Source organism: Zeus faber (assembly GCF_960531495.2).
Source record: "Zeus faber genome assembly, chromosome: 4".
NCBI classification, from domain to species: Eukaryota; Metazoa; Chordata; class Actinopteri; order Zeiformes; family Zeidae; genus Zeus; species Zeus faber.
Window position 1 is genome coordinate 31,234,677 of NC_137191.1, and position 17,530 is coordinate 31,252,206.

The window sequence follows — 17,530 nt, forward strand, 5'->3', positions numbered from 1 at the left end:
ATTATTATTATTATTATATTATATAATTTATTATAATTATCATATAATTAAAATATGTAAAAATAATATTGTTATATAATTATTTTCAGTGTTTATCTCTCTCTCTCTCTCTCTCTCTCTCTCTCTTTCTCTCTCTGTGTTTCTGTTAATGGATAACTTGTTTTTCAACAATTTAATGAGGCATCTTGTTTAAAGTGACCTAACCACGTATTTCCATCTAAGTTGGCCTCCGTGCTCCAATAAGAGCCAGACTCTTTGCTGTGATTTTTCTTGTCTTTTTTTGTCTTACGTTTAACACCTTATTGAACTCCAAAGAAATGAATCCCTGCCCACCAGTCGGCTAGCTGGTCGGTTGTTGATGATGAGGCAGTGGAGATGATGTCAACCTGTGAGCTCATGGCTCAGGACTACAGTGAATGGCACTTCAGCTCTCCTAGAAAAACATCACAGAAAGTACCAATTTCAGGCCAAAGTCAGTTGTTTTCAAACTATGAGTCAAGACCACTGGAGAATCCAGTGTAGGGCCAGGTGCGTTACAGGATGTACTTTCATACCATTTATCTCATCATCTTAAATTCTACATCTGCAATTTCTACATGAGATTAAAATAGATCAAAGTTAACCATTTACTATTATGATTGATATAAAGAGTTAAAAAGGTAATTGCATTTTATTTAAGAATTAAGAATCTTTATTTGTCACATGACCGCACTACATCACATGCATATATATATATATATATATATATATATATATATATATACACACACACACACACACACACACACACACACACACACACACACACACACACACACACACACACACACACACACATGTACATGCTTTTTTGGGTGGTGGCCGGTGAAATGTGGCCTCTGCATTTTTCCCATCCTGGCTTGTCCTTCCTCCGGGGGGGCAGCCAGGAGCAGTGGGCAGCATTCATCGATGCGCCCGGGGACCTGGAACCAAGTGTCCTTCGCTGGTCAGACGATGATGTGTGCATGTTTTTGGTGGGGGTCCTAACTGATGGTAGGTGGAGGAAACCCCATTTTATTAATGTTTGTAATAGTCTAATGTTTTTTTTAGTGAACACATCTGTTTGAAGGTTACATACAGTCATCACTATCAATTAAAGCCTCTGCAGCCCTCTTCACCCCCCACCCCCAACCCTCCTACCGATACAAAAACTAGCCGCAAACCTTACTGGTGCAAGTAACTGCAGTACAGTGTAAAAGGACCACAGGTCCTGTCTGTCAATGGCATTGTTGTTATGGAAATGGAGAATAAACTCCGTTGTGCCCCTATATGAAGCGTAAAGCTATTCGATGTGTCTATATATGACCAGCACAACCCAGTGAAACCAAGGCAATTGCTGTCTTTCTTCAAACAAATGCTACCAAATGCTACCACTTTCTAAAAACTCATCTCTGCAGATTAAACGTTTTAACCAACAGAGGACCATTTTCCCGGAGTTCTGTGATTATTCAAATTCCATAGCGACCATGTTTGTTGTACCAACTAGGAACGTCCATTGATTTCCGTTTCCTTCGCTCGCATAACTCGTCTAACTGTGGTGTTTGTGTTCTCTGCATGCTAAACCCACTGTTTCTCTCAGTCTGGGTCCAGCAGCTCTGCTTGCCTGCAGCTCAGTCATCAGGTACAATTTACTAACACTCAGCAAACAAAAAAGGGCTTTGAAATCCTTTAAGTTACTGTGTCATGATAATAATGATTTTTAAACAAGAATAAAACTGTTGAATGAAATGAATGAATGTTCTGAAATGAAACCTTTTGAATTAAACACACACACACACACACACACACACACACACACATGCACACACAATCTGTGCAGGCCTGTGCGGTGAGGCAGCCACCAGCAGGGGGCAGTGTCGCTAATGGACGGGCAGCTGGAATTACAGATCAGGATCATTGTTTACTGCACCACCTAGCAACAGGGCTGTGGTCGAAAAACATTACAGATTAAAGTGACACCAGGGGGGAATTTGGATCTGAGCCCCAGAATATGGGAAATTCCATCACATTACAATAAACCCAAAGTGCTTCAGATTGAGGTTGTGGATTGTAGCACCGATGCCAGCGTCACCCCAACCAATCCTATGCCCTCAGAGCTGAAACTCTGGCCCTCCTCCAGGAATGTATCTCCTCAACTCTGCACAAAGTTTAAGTAGGCGGTATACTAGAAACTAAGGATGAACTTGCTGTAAATGTTCTATTTGGCCATTAGTATAGTGTCGCCTCCAGCCTGTTGGATATCAGTAGATTGCAATGTAAACACAGCAACACACACATAACGTTATAGCTATGAAACAACCACATCGCCCTTGCGCAGAATATTCTGACTCTGCTAACTGTTGGTGGTGATGATGGTTCAGAAATATCTTTGCTGTCTGTATGTGACGAATAAATCTTTTGAATCTTATAAATCAATTTTTGAATCTTGTGTGAGGTTCTGTTTCCAGTTAGGGAGACAGCTGCAGTCCATTGAGAACCGGGATGGACAGAAAGAGGAAAAGACAGAAGCAGGAAAGCAGGATGTCTAAATGAGATTGACCATGTCATGAGGGGGGGGGGGGATAAATGGGCTGGTGAGGCTGCAAAATGATCCAGAGTGCTCTCTCTCTCTTGCTCTCTCTCTCTCTCTCGCTCACTCTCTCTCTCTCTCTAATTGCAGTGTATGTCTGACAGTAATGCACTCCTTAATGCACATCCAGGCACTGCCTATCGCACACGCGCACACTCACACACACATGCAAAGACTCACACGCACATGCACCCATACACACAAACACAATGCATACTCAACCAATTGTCCCACAATACCATGATGCATTACATTCGACCCAACAGGGTGTGTTCTCTCATTTTCCATAGAGAGAGAGAGAGAAAGAGAGAATATTGTGTGGGTGTTTCAGTGCTCACACACACAACACGTAGACAGCATGTTTGTGTGTGGGTGTGATCATCTCTCTAAAATGTTCTGAGAGCTGTGTCTCGTCGTTGTATGTGTGTGTGTCCATATGTGAGACCATGCTGAAGGTGGTCGCCGCCACTACACTAACCAGCTCCTGTTCTCTTGCAGTGGATAAGAACAAACCTCGCGGGGCGTCGGCGAAACCCAGCCACCCCGGCACCACCGCAGTCCTCCCTGCGTCTCCAGGTGCTTCCAAGCTCAACCAGCCGCCTGCAGCAGAACCGGTATATCCACAGATCTCATTTCTAGCTTTTATTGTTTAAATGATGTTGTCGGTCAGATGTTGACCACTTCAGTGCACAAAAACTTTGGGGGTTTGAAGTAGGTGCTGATAGATATAAACAATTTAACTGTTAGTGAAATAGCTTTGCCAATGTTGTTCAATGTCTATTTGTTTATTAGGCAGTATTTTCTCAAGGGTGGCAAATCTTGCTGATACAAGAGACACTATACATGCATACTGTATATAGAGCAGGCCAAAAATATATTGTTTAGTAACTCAATGGTGTGTTTTCAATGCCGTTATAATCTGATTTGCGCTTGATTCAAGAATGTCTCATGGTTGTATTTACCTAATGCACGATAACTACACAAGTTACCAGTTGAAATAATTCCTGGCAATGAAATGATTGACCTACAAGCCCCTTTAATGGTAACACTGGTGTTTGTGGTTTGGCAAGGATGAAGCCCAAAGTTGAGAGGGAGAACAGAGAACAGTGTCCATGCTCTATTGGTGACATCTTGGGCCTTGTTTACGGACCAAACAGGTTCTGTTCTACTGTATATAGCAGTGATGGTGTTTCAGGCCAGTAGAACTGGGGCTCTGACAAATAAGAAACCATATATGCTGATTCAGTGTTTTCCCTCCCAAAGGCGGCTGACCTGCTGAACGGAAATAGTCTCCCAACACCAGACATCAACATCACCACCAATGTCAACAGCAATGCACAAGCCAACGGGGCGGCTCCAGGGCTGGGGTTCAGGGCGAGGGCCGGGTCACGATCCAGCCCGAAAACAGGCTCTCGGCTGCCCAGCAGTTCCGCGTGTCCTGCTGCCAAGCTGGACAGCGGGGGCAGACCAGCGGAGGACGTACCAGCCCGGGGGAAGCCAAACTTCCCGACTAAGGAGCAGGCAGAGAAGAGGAACCAGGGCATCCAGCAGCTGAGGAGACTCCTGGTTCAGGGCAACAGGAGAGTGGAGGCTCTGGCCACTGTCATCCAACATCTCTTCACTGAGGTGAGTACAGCACCAGCAAAGTGCTCCAAAGGATTGTGTTTGTTGTCTGCATAGCCGATCAGTTCTACGAACACAGGCCTGTTTATTTTATCCCATTTGACACCGAGCATCAAAGCCAGTCGAGGAAATTTGGTGTATCTCTAAAATGGATTAGTTAGAGATAGCGTTATCTTTTGTTGGCGGGGCATCTAACAAGTTGAACAACACAGATTTTGGGGGTTCTTGCCATTGGGAAGTTTGATAGCATTTACTCTGTTGTACATTAGACTAAAAGATTCCTTGTTAACCCTGTTTTACCGACAAACTAGAAAGCCCATGACATGGGTTTAAGTTCTATACAAGATCTACAACATGCATCACTTGTGAGGACCGATAGTCCAGTAGGAATCCCCAGTGTGCACCTCTGTGTGCACATACAAAGTGTCTGAGTTGATTTGCTATATCTGCCTTTCTAATTAACTCCTGTTGCCTCTTCTAACAGGAGTTTAGTGGATTATTTGACCAGTACAGTAAGGGACAATAAAAACAAGAAATTCTGGTACTTGTAGTTCATTAACATCTTTTGAGTAGCTTTCGTGGGCTTTTTTGGGAGGTGGGGTAATAACACAGAGCAAAAGTACCCTGTTCGGGGGCTTAAAGCATGACAAATTCAAGCATCCAAAATAAGATGAGAGCTAAGACGCTTTATCATAATCAATGCACACGGGGAGCTGCCCAGAGCATATATTCTCAAATAAATTATAACAATGGTGCAGGAAAAAAGATGGTACATCTGTCTTGTTTAGCAAACAGACAACTGACTAGTCTTAGCAACAGTAGGTTGTTTGTGTCGTAGCAGGAAGAGCTTTGCCTGAGGCTCCGCACCCTCTTCTCAGCAGAAAACAACAATGCATGCCAATCCGCAACTGTCTTCTAATAAGATTGATGCGTTGATGGATTAATGTTGCGTGAATGGGTGTGATGTGTTTTGGTAGAAGCTGTCTGTGGCATTACAAAAACAATTTATAGGTTATTATATGTGTTTTTGTATGATAGTTGTCAGCTTACTGCCGGCCGTGTGCTACTGTTGTTGTCTTGGTGTGTTTGTTTCTAACAGGCCTTTCTATTGGTCTTTCTAACTTGATTTCATTTTTGATTTCACTCAAATTAGATTTCATTCATTAATTCATTCATCAATTAAAGATGGTGCTACCTTGTGCTGGTTTGTAGCAGTGCAATATTTTTAAGGATATAGAACTTGTGTGAGGTTTCCCCTCATGGGTGTCCTTTTCTCCCAAGAAGTCATGGTCAATTAGTTTAAATGGGTTTACTTTTATTTTCAATGCTATGGTCCATGATAAACTTGTCATTGTAGCACAGTTTTAGACAAAATATAGCAAAATACTTACAGGAGCCAATCGGAAAGCTGGGCAAAGCCTGAAAACCTTGTCGAAAATGTAAATAAAAATGTTTTTAGGAAACATTTTATTGCACAATGATCTGCGCAGAACAAAGAGGACTAAAATTTGAGCCTGTTTGATAGGGACATTTAGATAAAAATCACAATAATCTCATCCAGTGGTTTTGAAGCGGGGGTCTGCGACCCCTAGTGTGTCCACGGAGGTACTGCAAGGGGCCAATTTTTTAAAATGTCACAATTATTTTTGTGAAAGATTTTATAAAAATGTATTTAGGACAAAAAAAATTACATTGATTCAATTCCAGCCATTAACACTAGAACAGCTGTGTTTTTTAATGTATTTTAAGTAATTGGCTGAAAGCGAGCTGATTCGCAGCTTCTGATGTTATGGCGCATTTAAAAATCTCAGATTTTTGTGTCTCTGACAGACATAACTGGTGCATGGCTGAATGTCAATAAAAACACATGGTAAATTATTGTATTGATATTAAACAACATATAAAACCCTATTTCAGATTCTGGAAAACTTTATTTTATTTGTGAAACAAGAAGAAGATGGATTTAAACTTCTACTACTCTACTAACGGAACTAAACTAACTGAAATGAATCTAAATCTAAAATAAAAACACGCAGGAACCATGAGCATATATATAAATTGGTTAATAAGGCATTATACATATGTTATTATAGGCCAGGCTCAAAATGCAACACAAAATGTTATTTAAAAAAATCTAGGGGTTCCCTGCTCTGTTTCTCTATCCACCAAGGGGTCATTGGGCTGAAAAATGTTGAAGACCCCTGGTCTAATCCATCAGTATATATAACAATTACGTACTGAAGTTTGGATACTTTAGGATGTTAGACAGCATTCCTGATCATGTGTACATTACATTATCCCTGCGATTGTGATGTACTAAAGGTAGTTCAAAAGTGATCTTAAACCAATTCCACCAAGCAAAAATTTCACATTTTGGTTCTTTCTTTAACTTTTCTATAAGACGTTGAAGGTCAGTGTTTGATCTAATCACGCACTAGGATATGTCAATCATAGAATCCTGGACTTTGATAAGCCATAAGGCAAATATTTGCTCTTTTATTGTTATCATTTAATGGCATGTAGAGTGGAATTCACGTGCGTGCACACACACATATCAACAGCAGCTGGTGTTACCCCAGCAACATCAAGACTCTCTCCCGCTAATGCTTGTCGAACTGACCATCTCATGCCGTCCATTCTACCTCCCCTGGGAATTCAGCATGGTCATCATCACAGCCGTTTATATTCCACCGCAAGTGGACACCGACAAAGCACTATCGGACCTGCATGATGTGTTGTGCAGACCTCAAAACAAACATTCCGACACGGCTGTGGTGGTGGCAGGGGACTTTAACAGGGCGAACCTTAAAAAAGTTCTGCCTAATTTCCATAAACACATCACGTGTGCCACCAGGGGACATAGAACTTGGACCACTGCTACACACTGTACAAGAAGGGGTACAAGACCGTCTCGCTCCCTCGCTCGGGAAACCAGACCACACCGCCATCTCGTTGCTTCCTGTTTAGCTGAGCATCGTACGCGGAACGGTTGTGACGAGGGACGTAAAGCGGTGGTCGGACCAAGCAGAGGCCGCGCTACAGGACGCTATGAGTGACGTAGACTGGGACACTTTCCAATCAAGTTCCAGTAACGTCAGCGAGTTTACCGATGTAGCTGTGAGTTTCATAGCCAGGATAGTTAGTGATATCTCCTAACCCATCCGCGGCATGGACAATAACAAAGCGGCGTCCTATAAACCGCAGTACGACAACAGCAGCTCCTCTCCAGCCACGAGTGTGGACGCCTCCCTAGCCAACGAATTGACCTTCTTTTATGCGCGGTTTGAGTCGGGCAACAACACCACTAGCTCGCCGGCAAATTGGAGTTACACCGCTGGGGATGAGCGCGCACTCTCTGTCATAGCATGACGTCAGGAGGGCTCTAAAGGCACGTGAACACCAGGAAAGCTGCAGGCCCAGATGTCATATCTGGGCGAGTACTGAAAACCTGTGCTAACCAGCTAGCCCCGGTGTTCACTAGGATATTCAACGCCTCCCTGGCCGAAACGGTGGTACCGTCCGGCTTCAAGAGGTCCACCATTATCCTTTAGAACATTATAGAACGTTTCTCCAGCCTGCTTGAATGACTGCCGTCCGGTGGTCCTCACCTCGGTGGTCATGAAGTGCTTTGAGAGGCTGATTAAGGATTACATCAGCGCCTCCCTTCCCTGCACCATTGACCGCTGCAGTTCGCAGACCGACCGAACAGATCCACCGACGACGTGGTCTCCCAGGTACTGCACACCACGCTCACACACCTGGATGGCCGGAAGGGGGCTGTGTGAGATTGCTGTTCATGGACTACAGTTCAGCTTTCAGTACCATAGTCCCCACCAGACTGGCTGTCAAGCTGAGGGAGCCAAGACTGAACACTCCACTGTGTGCCTGGATCCTGGATTTCCTCTCAGCCCTGCCCCAGGTGGTTGAGGTGGGAAGGCACATGTCCAGCTCCCTCACTCTGAACACAGGAGTAGCCCCCTACTGTACTCCCTGTACACACATGACTGTGTGGCGTGGTCCAGCTCCAACACCATCATCAAGTTTGCTGCCAACACAGTGGTGTTGGGTCTGATCGCTGATGACGACAAAAAGGCCTACTGCGAGGAGGTGGCTGACCTGTCACTCCGATGCCAGGACAACAACCTCCTCCTGAACGTCAGCAAAACTAAGGAGCTGACTGTGGACTTTAGGAGAGGATTACAACCGAGGACGCACGTGCCGTTGATGATTAATGGGACTTCTGTTGACAGGGTGAGCAGCTTCAAGTACCTGGGTGTCCATATCACGAAGGACTTAACATGGACCATACATACAGACACTCTGGTGAGAAAGGCGAGCCAGCATCTTTACCTCCTCAGACAGCTGAAGAAATACAGGGTCTCGGTCAGGATCCTCAAGCAGCAGTGGAGAGCATCCTGACAGGCAACATCACTGCCTGGTTTGTGAAATGTACAGCTCAGGACAGGTGGGCCCTGCAGAGGGTAGTGCGTTCAGCCGACCATACCAATGGAACTACCCTCCCCTCTCTACAGGACTTATACACCAAGAGGTATACTAGCAGAGCCCGCAGGATCATGAAGGATCTTCACCACTCCAATAACAGACTGTACCAACTGTTGCGCTCGGGCAAGCGCCTCCGCAGTCACGCATTGAGAAAAGTGTAACTGAGAGTTTCTTCCCGCAAGCCATAAGGACTGTCAACACTGTACTCACCAGAGGCCCCCACTAAGACACACACATAGGTCCCACTGTCTTACCGTACTGTATGTTGCATACTGTACTGCATACCGTATCACTGTACTGGGCTATAGCATACTGTGATGTATTGCTGTTCGGTGTTATTGTATTGCTGTGCCGTACTGTTGAATACTGTACTGTATATCTCAACACACACTACCTCACTATATTCACATCCAACTTTACTGCACATATCTTTACAGTATATACATAATGGTCTATTCATTGTATTTATATTTTGTATTCGTACTTTCTATATTACCTTTTTTTTTTACTCTTATTTAATTATATTTACTAATTGAATTGCATTTTAGGAATCAGTCAGTTTAGTTATTTAGTAGATTAATTAGCTATTGTGCCAGTTAGTACTTATTGTGCATAATCTATGTGCGTTGCAATGTCATTTCACTACATATATATATGCCTGTATGTATATGTATGTGACGAATAAACATCTTGAATCTTGAACATACACTCATGCAAAGTATTCACTAAAAACTTCACAAATCTCCAACCCCAACTCTCACAGCTTAGTGCTTTTTGGAAAGTATTTTTAGTAGACCTGTTAGGAAAACAGTATTTTCATTTATAAATTTGTAGTCAGCGGTATCATATTCCAAAAATATTCCAAAATCTGAAATTAGACTTTTCCCACAAAATTAAGTACTGAAATACTGTTGTTTGACTGTTGTTATTGAAAGCGGTTTAAAACAAGGTGATGAACGTAATTGTTTAACATTAGATTTGAATTTATAAATAGTTAGAGAGGAAGTAAAAAATGATTACACTTGTACACGTTGTACAAGACTTGTTAACGTGTTTATTGACTTTTTTCCACTGATGTGTAAAAGTGGCGTGTTTCGGCGGAATACAGTATGAACCACCCACTCTGTAACTGGCCTGAGGGGTATTCTCTCTCTCTCACACACACGCACACACGCACGCACACACGCACGCACACACACACGCACACACACACACACACACACACACACACACACACACACACACACACACACACACAGTATTCTTTCTTTTTTCTTTCTCTCTCACAGCTCCTTTTTGTGTGGACGGAGGAAGCAGATTACAGCTGTTATTTTGAACTCTGAGAGAAAGAGAGAGAAAGTTGCGATTATCTATATCTTAACCTGTTATCATTAGATAACGACTCACTCAATGTGTGGGTGTGTGTGTTAGACAACTCTCTTTATAAATTCTTAAAACGCAGGTGGGGGGGGCAAAGAGACAGAGAGAGAGACTAACGTGTGTGTGTGTGTGTGTGTGTGTGTGTGTGTGTGTGTGTGTGTTCTGTGCTTGAATTTCATCCTCAGAAATCGAACTACTGGAAAACTTTGAAAATAGCTCCTTTTTTGCGGAAGTGCTCAAAAAGTCTATTTCCAAAGCATGGTTGGAAATAAACACTTATAATAGTAGAAGACAACATCCATTATCTATACCGCTTATCCTCGTGGGGTCGTGGGGGGGCTGGAGCCAATCCCAGCTGTCATTGGGCGAGAGGTGGGGTACACCCTGGACAAGCCACCAGTCTATCACAGGGCTGACATAAAGAGACAAACATAGATACATATATACTGTATATATATATATATATTTATAATAGATATAGTAATAATTAATAGACAATGAGACTAAGATTATATTATATTTTAATTAATAAAGATAACATTGAAAATGTATTATTTGTTTTGCATAAAGTCCATGACAATTAAAATAAATCATTTGTAATGACAGCATGAACCCTGTTTGTAAATCCATCATGAGGTGGTTTGAGGAATGCACCAGCTGCAGTTTGGAGCCTACAGTGCTGTGTGTGAGTTGTGGACATCTAAGATAAGGCGACTGTTATCTTTAGCATGCATACCAGGGTTATCTGTCCTATCGGTACTCTATAAGTAGGTGAACATAAACTCAACACACTGATCACCTGCTGCTGTATGGAGGAGGGGCTGGGAGTGTGGCCTATTAAAGTGGGCGGGACCATGCTTGAGGCATGGTTCACAATATATTTTGTCTTTCATTATGTTTTCTTTCTTGTCTTTTTACCTTTTTGTTTTGTTGTTTCAGTTATTTTTCTACGGTTCTCTCTTCGGTCTTCTGTCTTTAATTCACTCTGTGGTTTATGCAGGCTCGGGTTTCCCCCAGCATGAGCATGGTTTTCTGCCAGAATGGGTGGGATTCTCTTCATTGATTGGGGTGTGTGGTTTATTTAGTTTTGTTTGTTTTTTCTCTGAATGGGCGGAGTTTACCCTCATGGTGGGCAAGGTTTAGTCCTCGGGTGGGCGGAGTTTGCGCGATCAGCATGAGAGGGAAGTCCGGGAGTGGAGGAGAAAACATTCAAGCTGCCGGGTAGGAAGGGAGAGAGACAGGAGGAGAGCGTTGGGGAATAAATTGAAGCTGTTGAGAAAGAAAGGAAGAAACAAAGGGAGAGAGAGAGAGAGAGAGAGAGTGTGAAGATGTTTTGATGGAAACGTAGCAGCCCCTGGTCTGGCGGGAACCAGAGAAAGTGGAGATGAACCAGCTGGAGAAGCTGTGGACTGAACCCTGAGTGTCTAACATTCCAGGAGCCAGACGGACGTGTTTATTTAGCCTGGAGTGTGTGTGTGTGTGTGTGTGTGTGTGTGTGTGTGTGTGTGTGTGTGTGCGTGTGCGTGCGTGCGCCTGCGCGTGTGCCTGCGCGTGTGCCTGTGTAGTGAGCCGACATGGGCTCTACGGCCAGCAAATCCCACATCAAGAACCCCTCTCACCATGTGAAGAAGAAGAGCAAGCAAAAGGTGGGAGTCCGAGCTGCCTTCGGAGTGGTGTGTCTCTTTCGAAACTTTGTGGGTTCTAGATTTAGTTGATAGTTACATTTAGTCGTTTCTCAGACGCTTGTTATCCGTAGAGACTTCCACTTGCCAGGGTCGCAGAATTATTGTGTTGATTGACGGCCAGTCTAAAACGGAATTTAAACCATATCAATCAACCAGAGATGAGAAATCTTGCTATTAGTGAGTTTGGGGGACAGGGCCTTGAGTAAACATAGCTGACAAATTTGGCAGCTATGTGAGTTGTATGAATGGGTGAAGTAACAGACACTCACTGTTCAACTAACAAGTTAATAGCTAAACCATTTAGTTCAGGTAAGCCACAAACGGTACCCAGTGTTGGATGTCATACACAAGTTCCCAATTGTAATTGCCCATATCAGTTGGCAGTTAAAATTGCCACTCTGGCCCAAACAGGTTTTGTATCATAAAATGATTCCGGATTTCAGTGCTCACTCAAATGCCAACAGAATGAGTCTTTGCTCTCTCCTCTACCTTCACTGTCAATTAATGATCCCACTAAACACAGATAGGATGAGTGTGCCTGTGTGAATACGTACTAGAAAGGGGGATTGATGATTAGATGGATAAAGTTTAGAGTGAGGCTTACGATGGATCCTCATTAAGTGTGCATTTTGAACACAAACTATCTAGCAGTAACACTGATCATGGTGAATTCTACTTGCCTGTGTCTTTTTCTCCACTGTACTTGTATCCACGAGTGTGTGAGTGTTTGTGTGTGTGTGTGTGTGCATGTGCATATTGAGACAGTGTTAAGATGTTGGACAATACAATATGTCCATGAACATGTCTATGTGGACTATATGATACTGCATATTTGGAGGGGGGGGGGGGGGTTCAGGAGGCGGAAGGTTGATTTCTTAAGTGGACTTCACTATTGGACACTACATAACTGTCTCCATTTGTTATCCAAAAAGATTTATAACTTTGCCTTTACTCATATAGCGACAGCTATGGCCCTCATCGCTTGCCATCTGGTGAGCATGTCCGTAAATGTAGCGCACTTCCTTCAGTTGTGGTCTGTCGTGGAGCTGGAAGTTGGAGCATGCTCATTGGGTTAGGTCTATATCTTCGGACTGGTGAGAGCCCATATTACTATGTACTACATGAGTGAAGTTTCCCTCTAGTAGGAGAGGAAAAACCCCAGAAGGGTGCATAGTTCTGATCTCTGGTCCCGTAGACAAGACTCTGAGCTATTGCAAGGCGACAGCGAACCACTTTGCCTGTGTTTACAGTGTGTGTTTACACTGTGCACATGCATACAGCATGACACCGTGGCTTTAGTCCAAAACGTATTAAGCCCACGTCACAATATCTTCCCTTTAGGATTGGTCCTTTCACAGAGGATTATCACGTGTAGATCTCAATGGAGGAGATCCGGTGAGAAGGTGCTGTGGTCTCATAGTAACTCAAATGTCCCAACAAGCATTGAAAGCATATTTACCACCCGCAGGTTCGTCGGGACCTTCATTTTGTATGGATGTCACCTACATGTTTAATTTCTTACATTTGTTCTCTCTCTCTCGCGTGCTCTCTCTGTCTTTATATAGCGAGAAGAAGCCTTGAAGCAAAAGAAGGAATTGTCTATGCAGCTGGTCAACCTCAGGGATGAATTGGGTAAGAGAAATGTTTAACAAATACACAAGCACACACACACACAAACACACACACTCCTCAAAGTACTAGTAGGCAGTATACTTCAAATAAACAAAGACGACGACAGGTGAACGTTTCCACCAACAGCATTTTAGATTAGAGAGTCAAGAAATGCACTCAGTATACTAGTGCCTTTAGACATAGTCATTCTCCCTGCTCACCCTCTACCCTTTATTTGCATGTGACACCTGAGTTCTTATCAACGATGAATCAACAGCCATTTATATTCTGTTACCTGCTCCTTGTTGTTCTGGGAGCGTCCTCATTCAGAGCAGCAACCACATGCACCTCCAGACCTTGGACTTTTTTATTTTTTTGCTTGGACACAATGAAAATAACAAATTGTGTTAATTCTTTAAATGTTGTGGTTTGCTCAAGACCTACAGACCAACCAAACCAATAGTGTGTGTGTGTGTGTGTGTGTGTGTGTGTGTGTGTGTGTGTGTGTGTGTGTGTGTGTGTGTGTGTGTGTGTGTGTGCGCGTGTGCGTCTGTGTGTGCGTGCATGCGTGCGTGCCTGCATGGCGTGTGTGTGAGTGTGAGTGAGTGTGCAGGCCATAATATTAAATGTTAAGCATGTTGCCTCAAAACTGCAGACCTGCCAACCTGCATGCATTTTGTGTACCAACTACCCAATTCTTGGGTATTTAAACGACATCCCTCGGGTTGGACCAGATGCTACTACCTGTGGTTCTGAAAGCCCTCCCTCTCCTCTCACTCAACATCCACTGATACCTACTACGCACTGTGTGGTACTTCATCATCCACCAAGGTGTGATGCTGCATTGGGAGGTCAAATGGGAAGTGGGAGAATTATAATAAAGCACAAAATTGTGACCGTAATGTTCAAATATAAAACGTGAGATGCACCGATCGATCAGCCGGTGACCGCAATTGGTCGGTTTTCACTGGCTGATCAGTGTCACATATGTTTTCAGACTCTGTGCCGGTCAAATTTGCACGCCTGATACAGCGCTCCATGAACTGTACTCCTAAAAATGTTCCGGTACTCAAACCTAATACCAACGTATTGTAATGAAGTTACATGGGGGAAGTTGCATGAAGACGCTCAAAAAAGAGGGTGCAAGAAAGAAAATTTCAGCTGATTGGAGGTACTTCAAAGTAAACAAAGAAGATCAATTATTTATGTATTGCATGACAATATTCTAACATTGTGCAAACTGTGTATCTATCACTGTCGCAGCGGAGCTCTGCTCGTGAAGAAAAGTTGGAATTTTGAGACTCTTGAGAAGAGAAGTTTGAACTTGACATTTCCATGTTAGTTATATGTTGTGTCCTACTTAAGCTTAGTGGGAGTTGCAGGTTGAATTATACTGAAACTTGGTGACAGTACCATATACTATTTTATTGAAACTCGGTGACAGTTTCATGTTCTATTATTGTTCCATAGTGAATAATGAACAATAATAAACAGTGTCAAAATCAGCAATCTCACTATTGAGGTAATTGAAAATTGCAGTGGTGGTCCGTATGTGCACCTATCCGGTTACGTGAGCGTGATCACATTACAGGAGGTATTGAGCGAATGGACGGGTTGGCAGTAAGATCCCCACGGGCCGCTCAACAGGTTAATTCCCTCTAATAGGAAAATGGTTTGCTCTTGAAGAGACTGAGTGTGTTCTCTCCACGTTCGGGGCGCGGCCTTCACACAAACTGTACAGATTCTTGGCGGACTGCCATTTAACCGAAAGCCAGAAGAAAGAGATGAGAAGAGATGTTGTGGAGAAGGGCCAATGTACAGTATGGCCAATAAACATTTACGTTTAACTATGCACTCCACTGGGATTAGTAGTTATACACAACAGTGTTTGGTGGCGGCACCCAAACATTGGCTTTCATTGCCTTTCTATTCTGAGTAGGGCTGCAAATATAAATTGGATTTCCTTTTTTTTTCATGGACTTTCCTTAAATATATGTTGTTGGAGTCATCACCAATAGCAACATATCGTTTGTTTCATTTTGCCATCTGAACGCAGCATTAGTTGTTGAACACTAATAAACATATAGTTTCCTCCTCGGCATCGAGATGCTCCCGTTTTCTACACGCAGCCATGTTTGTTGTTTGTCATTCTTCAGAAGCCTCCATCTACTTCTGTTACTACTTCCTGCTCCACTTTCTCAGTTGCCCCCTGTCATTCCAATGAGTACTACTACGGTACTTCCTGGCTGTGTATTTTTTCTCGAAACGCCCTGCCCCCCAAGGACTCCCCAACAAGACCGCAGATTGTTTAGTTTTTATCAATAAGACAAAATCTTTTCCTTTCAATACTTATTAGAAATGAATCGATAGTTGATTAATTGTTAACATCCCCAATTCCGATAATCGGTTTGTTATATTTTGTAACGCCCCATGTTATTGACGTAACCCCTGTAAGTACCGACTATTAAGTGAGAGTTGGTATGTGAGGGTGTGGTTATTGTGGTGTTTTGGGAGTGCAGTGGGCATGTTGGTGTTTGTCTGCCAGTGGCCCGTCAACACATCCAGGCGGCCCGCCGCTTTGTCCTCCACACCCCAGGCCACAGTAGAAGAAATGCCATATTATGTCAGGAGTGTTGCCTAACCCCTGGGCCACACCAGAAGCGACATCGTCAGAGACACGTCGGCAACGCGATAGCAGTGCATCATTTGACATGCATCAATTCTTTCCGGTCCGACTTAATTCCATCTACGACGCGCTTGCTTGAGACATAACATTTTAAATTGTGAAATTTCTCAACTTTCAATGGGTAAGTGAATCTTTGCTTTCGTTTTCAAACTTTTTCTATCCATTTCATTCTTGGAGGCTGTTTGTTTATTAGCGTAATTGGATTAGTTTGTGAGTCAAGAGTTTATTTTTTATATTTCACACAGCAGCTTCTGTCTTGAAAATGCATTTTATAGCTGGAATGAATAATAATCTTAAATTCAACACATTTTATCGCTGGAATGATTTATAATCTATAAATGCATTGCGGCTATTGACAGGAGGAAAGGTGGTGCCGACAGGTGCGGTATACCAGACCAATAGTCTATGAAACGACTTCCCAAGTAAGAAGTAAAATCCTAAAGTAAAAAGTCTTCCTGGGCATGATATATGTTTGATAATATTCCTTAAAGCCGTGAGGTTCAATTTGTTATTGGGGAAAATGTATTATTTTGTTAATTTAACTCAGTAATCCACGTTAGGACCACACATCAACGATTTTATTATGTGGTTGTTGCATACCAGGCTTGGTTATTAAATATTTTAACTAAATACATCTTTTGAATGGACCTCTATAGGAATCTACGCCCCAGTTTACACTATGCACCAGGAAAAATAGAACCAAGACATAAAAAAAAAAGCGAGGGGTTTAGGAGCTTTGTAGCATGCTGCTTTCGTGACGATGGCACTTCCGCTTGGTGTGACCTTCCATATTGATTAACATGGCAGCGTATCTGAAGCGCTTTCACGACTCTGACGTGTCGCTTCTGGTGTGACCCAGGGGTGACACCAAGTTCTCGGTTTGAGCCCGACTGGGGCCTTTCCGTGTGGAGTTTGCCTGTTCTCCCCCCCTACCCTAAAGACATGGCATGTTAGGGTTAGACACTCCTACCAATGGTGATGCCCCTGACCAAGGCACAAGTCAAGAAATGGAGTCCTAGGATGGCTCAGAGAACAAGTGGTTCTTCTCCTTCGCCTTTTCACGCGTATTGTGTGAGACCAGATGACGGTGGTTGTACTGAAGTGATCCAACATTAAGAACGTTAGAACATTAGAAAGTTCCAGACGAGCGAAATGAGCGATGTATGCCTCAAGCTACTTGCTCACGATACCACTGTTACCAGCCATCCTTTCCGTAACAGTTGAAAAGGACAGAAATATATAACATATTATAAGATAACTATATTATAATAATAATCATCCCCAAAACACTCTATCAATGTTGAAGTATTGGGAAATTTTATCATGTTTGATCGATTTTTCATCCAGCTCTGCATGGACAATGGAGATGCACAAATGTTTGCAGAGACTCACACATAGATGCATTCCTGCAGTGTGTGCAAGTATTTAGACATG

General features: G+C 43.1%; 1 protein-coding gene across 1 annotated transcript in view; it reads left to right on the forward strand.

Annotated features, from left to right (window-relative positions):
• The window catches only part of LOC307229547 (microtubule-associated tumor suppressor 1 homolog A-like), a gene marked incomplete at its 5' end in the record, with an annotated part of 52,034 nt that overhangs the window by 21,958 nt on the left and 12,546 nt on the right, over positions 1 to 17,530 (forward strand). The window contains 3 exons of the mRNA XM_079999547.1: positions 3,107 to 3,222; positions 3,872 to 4,234; positions 13,365 to 13,431. Coding sequence (XP_079855673.1) covers positions 3,107 to 3,222; positions 3,872 to 4,234; positions 13,365 to 13,431 — 546 coding nt within the window. The remainder of the gene's footprint in view (positions 1 to 3,106; positions 3,223 to 3,871; positions 4,235 to 13,364; positions 13,432 to 17,530) is intronic.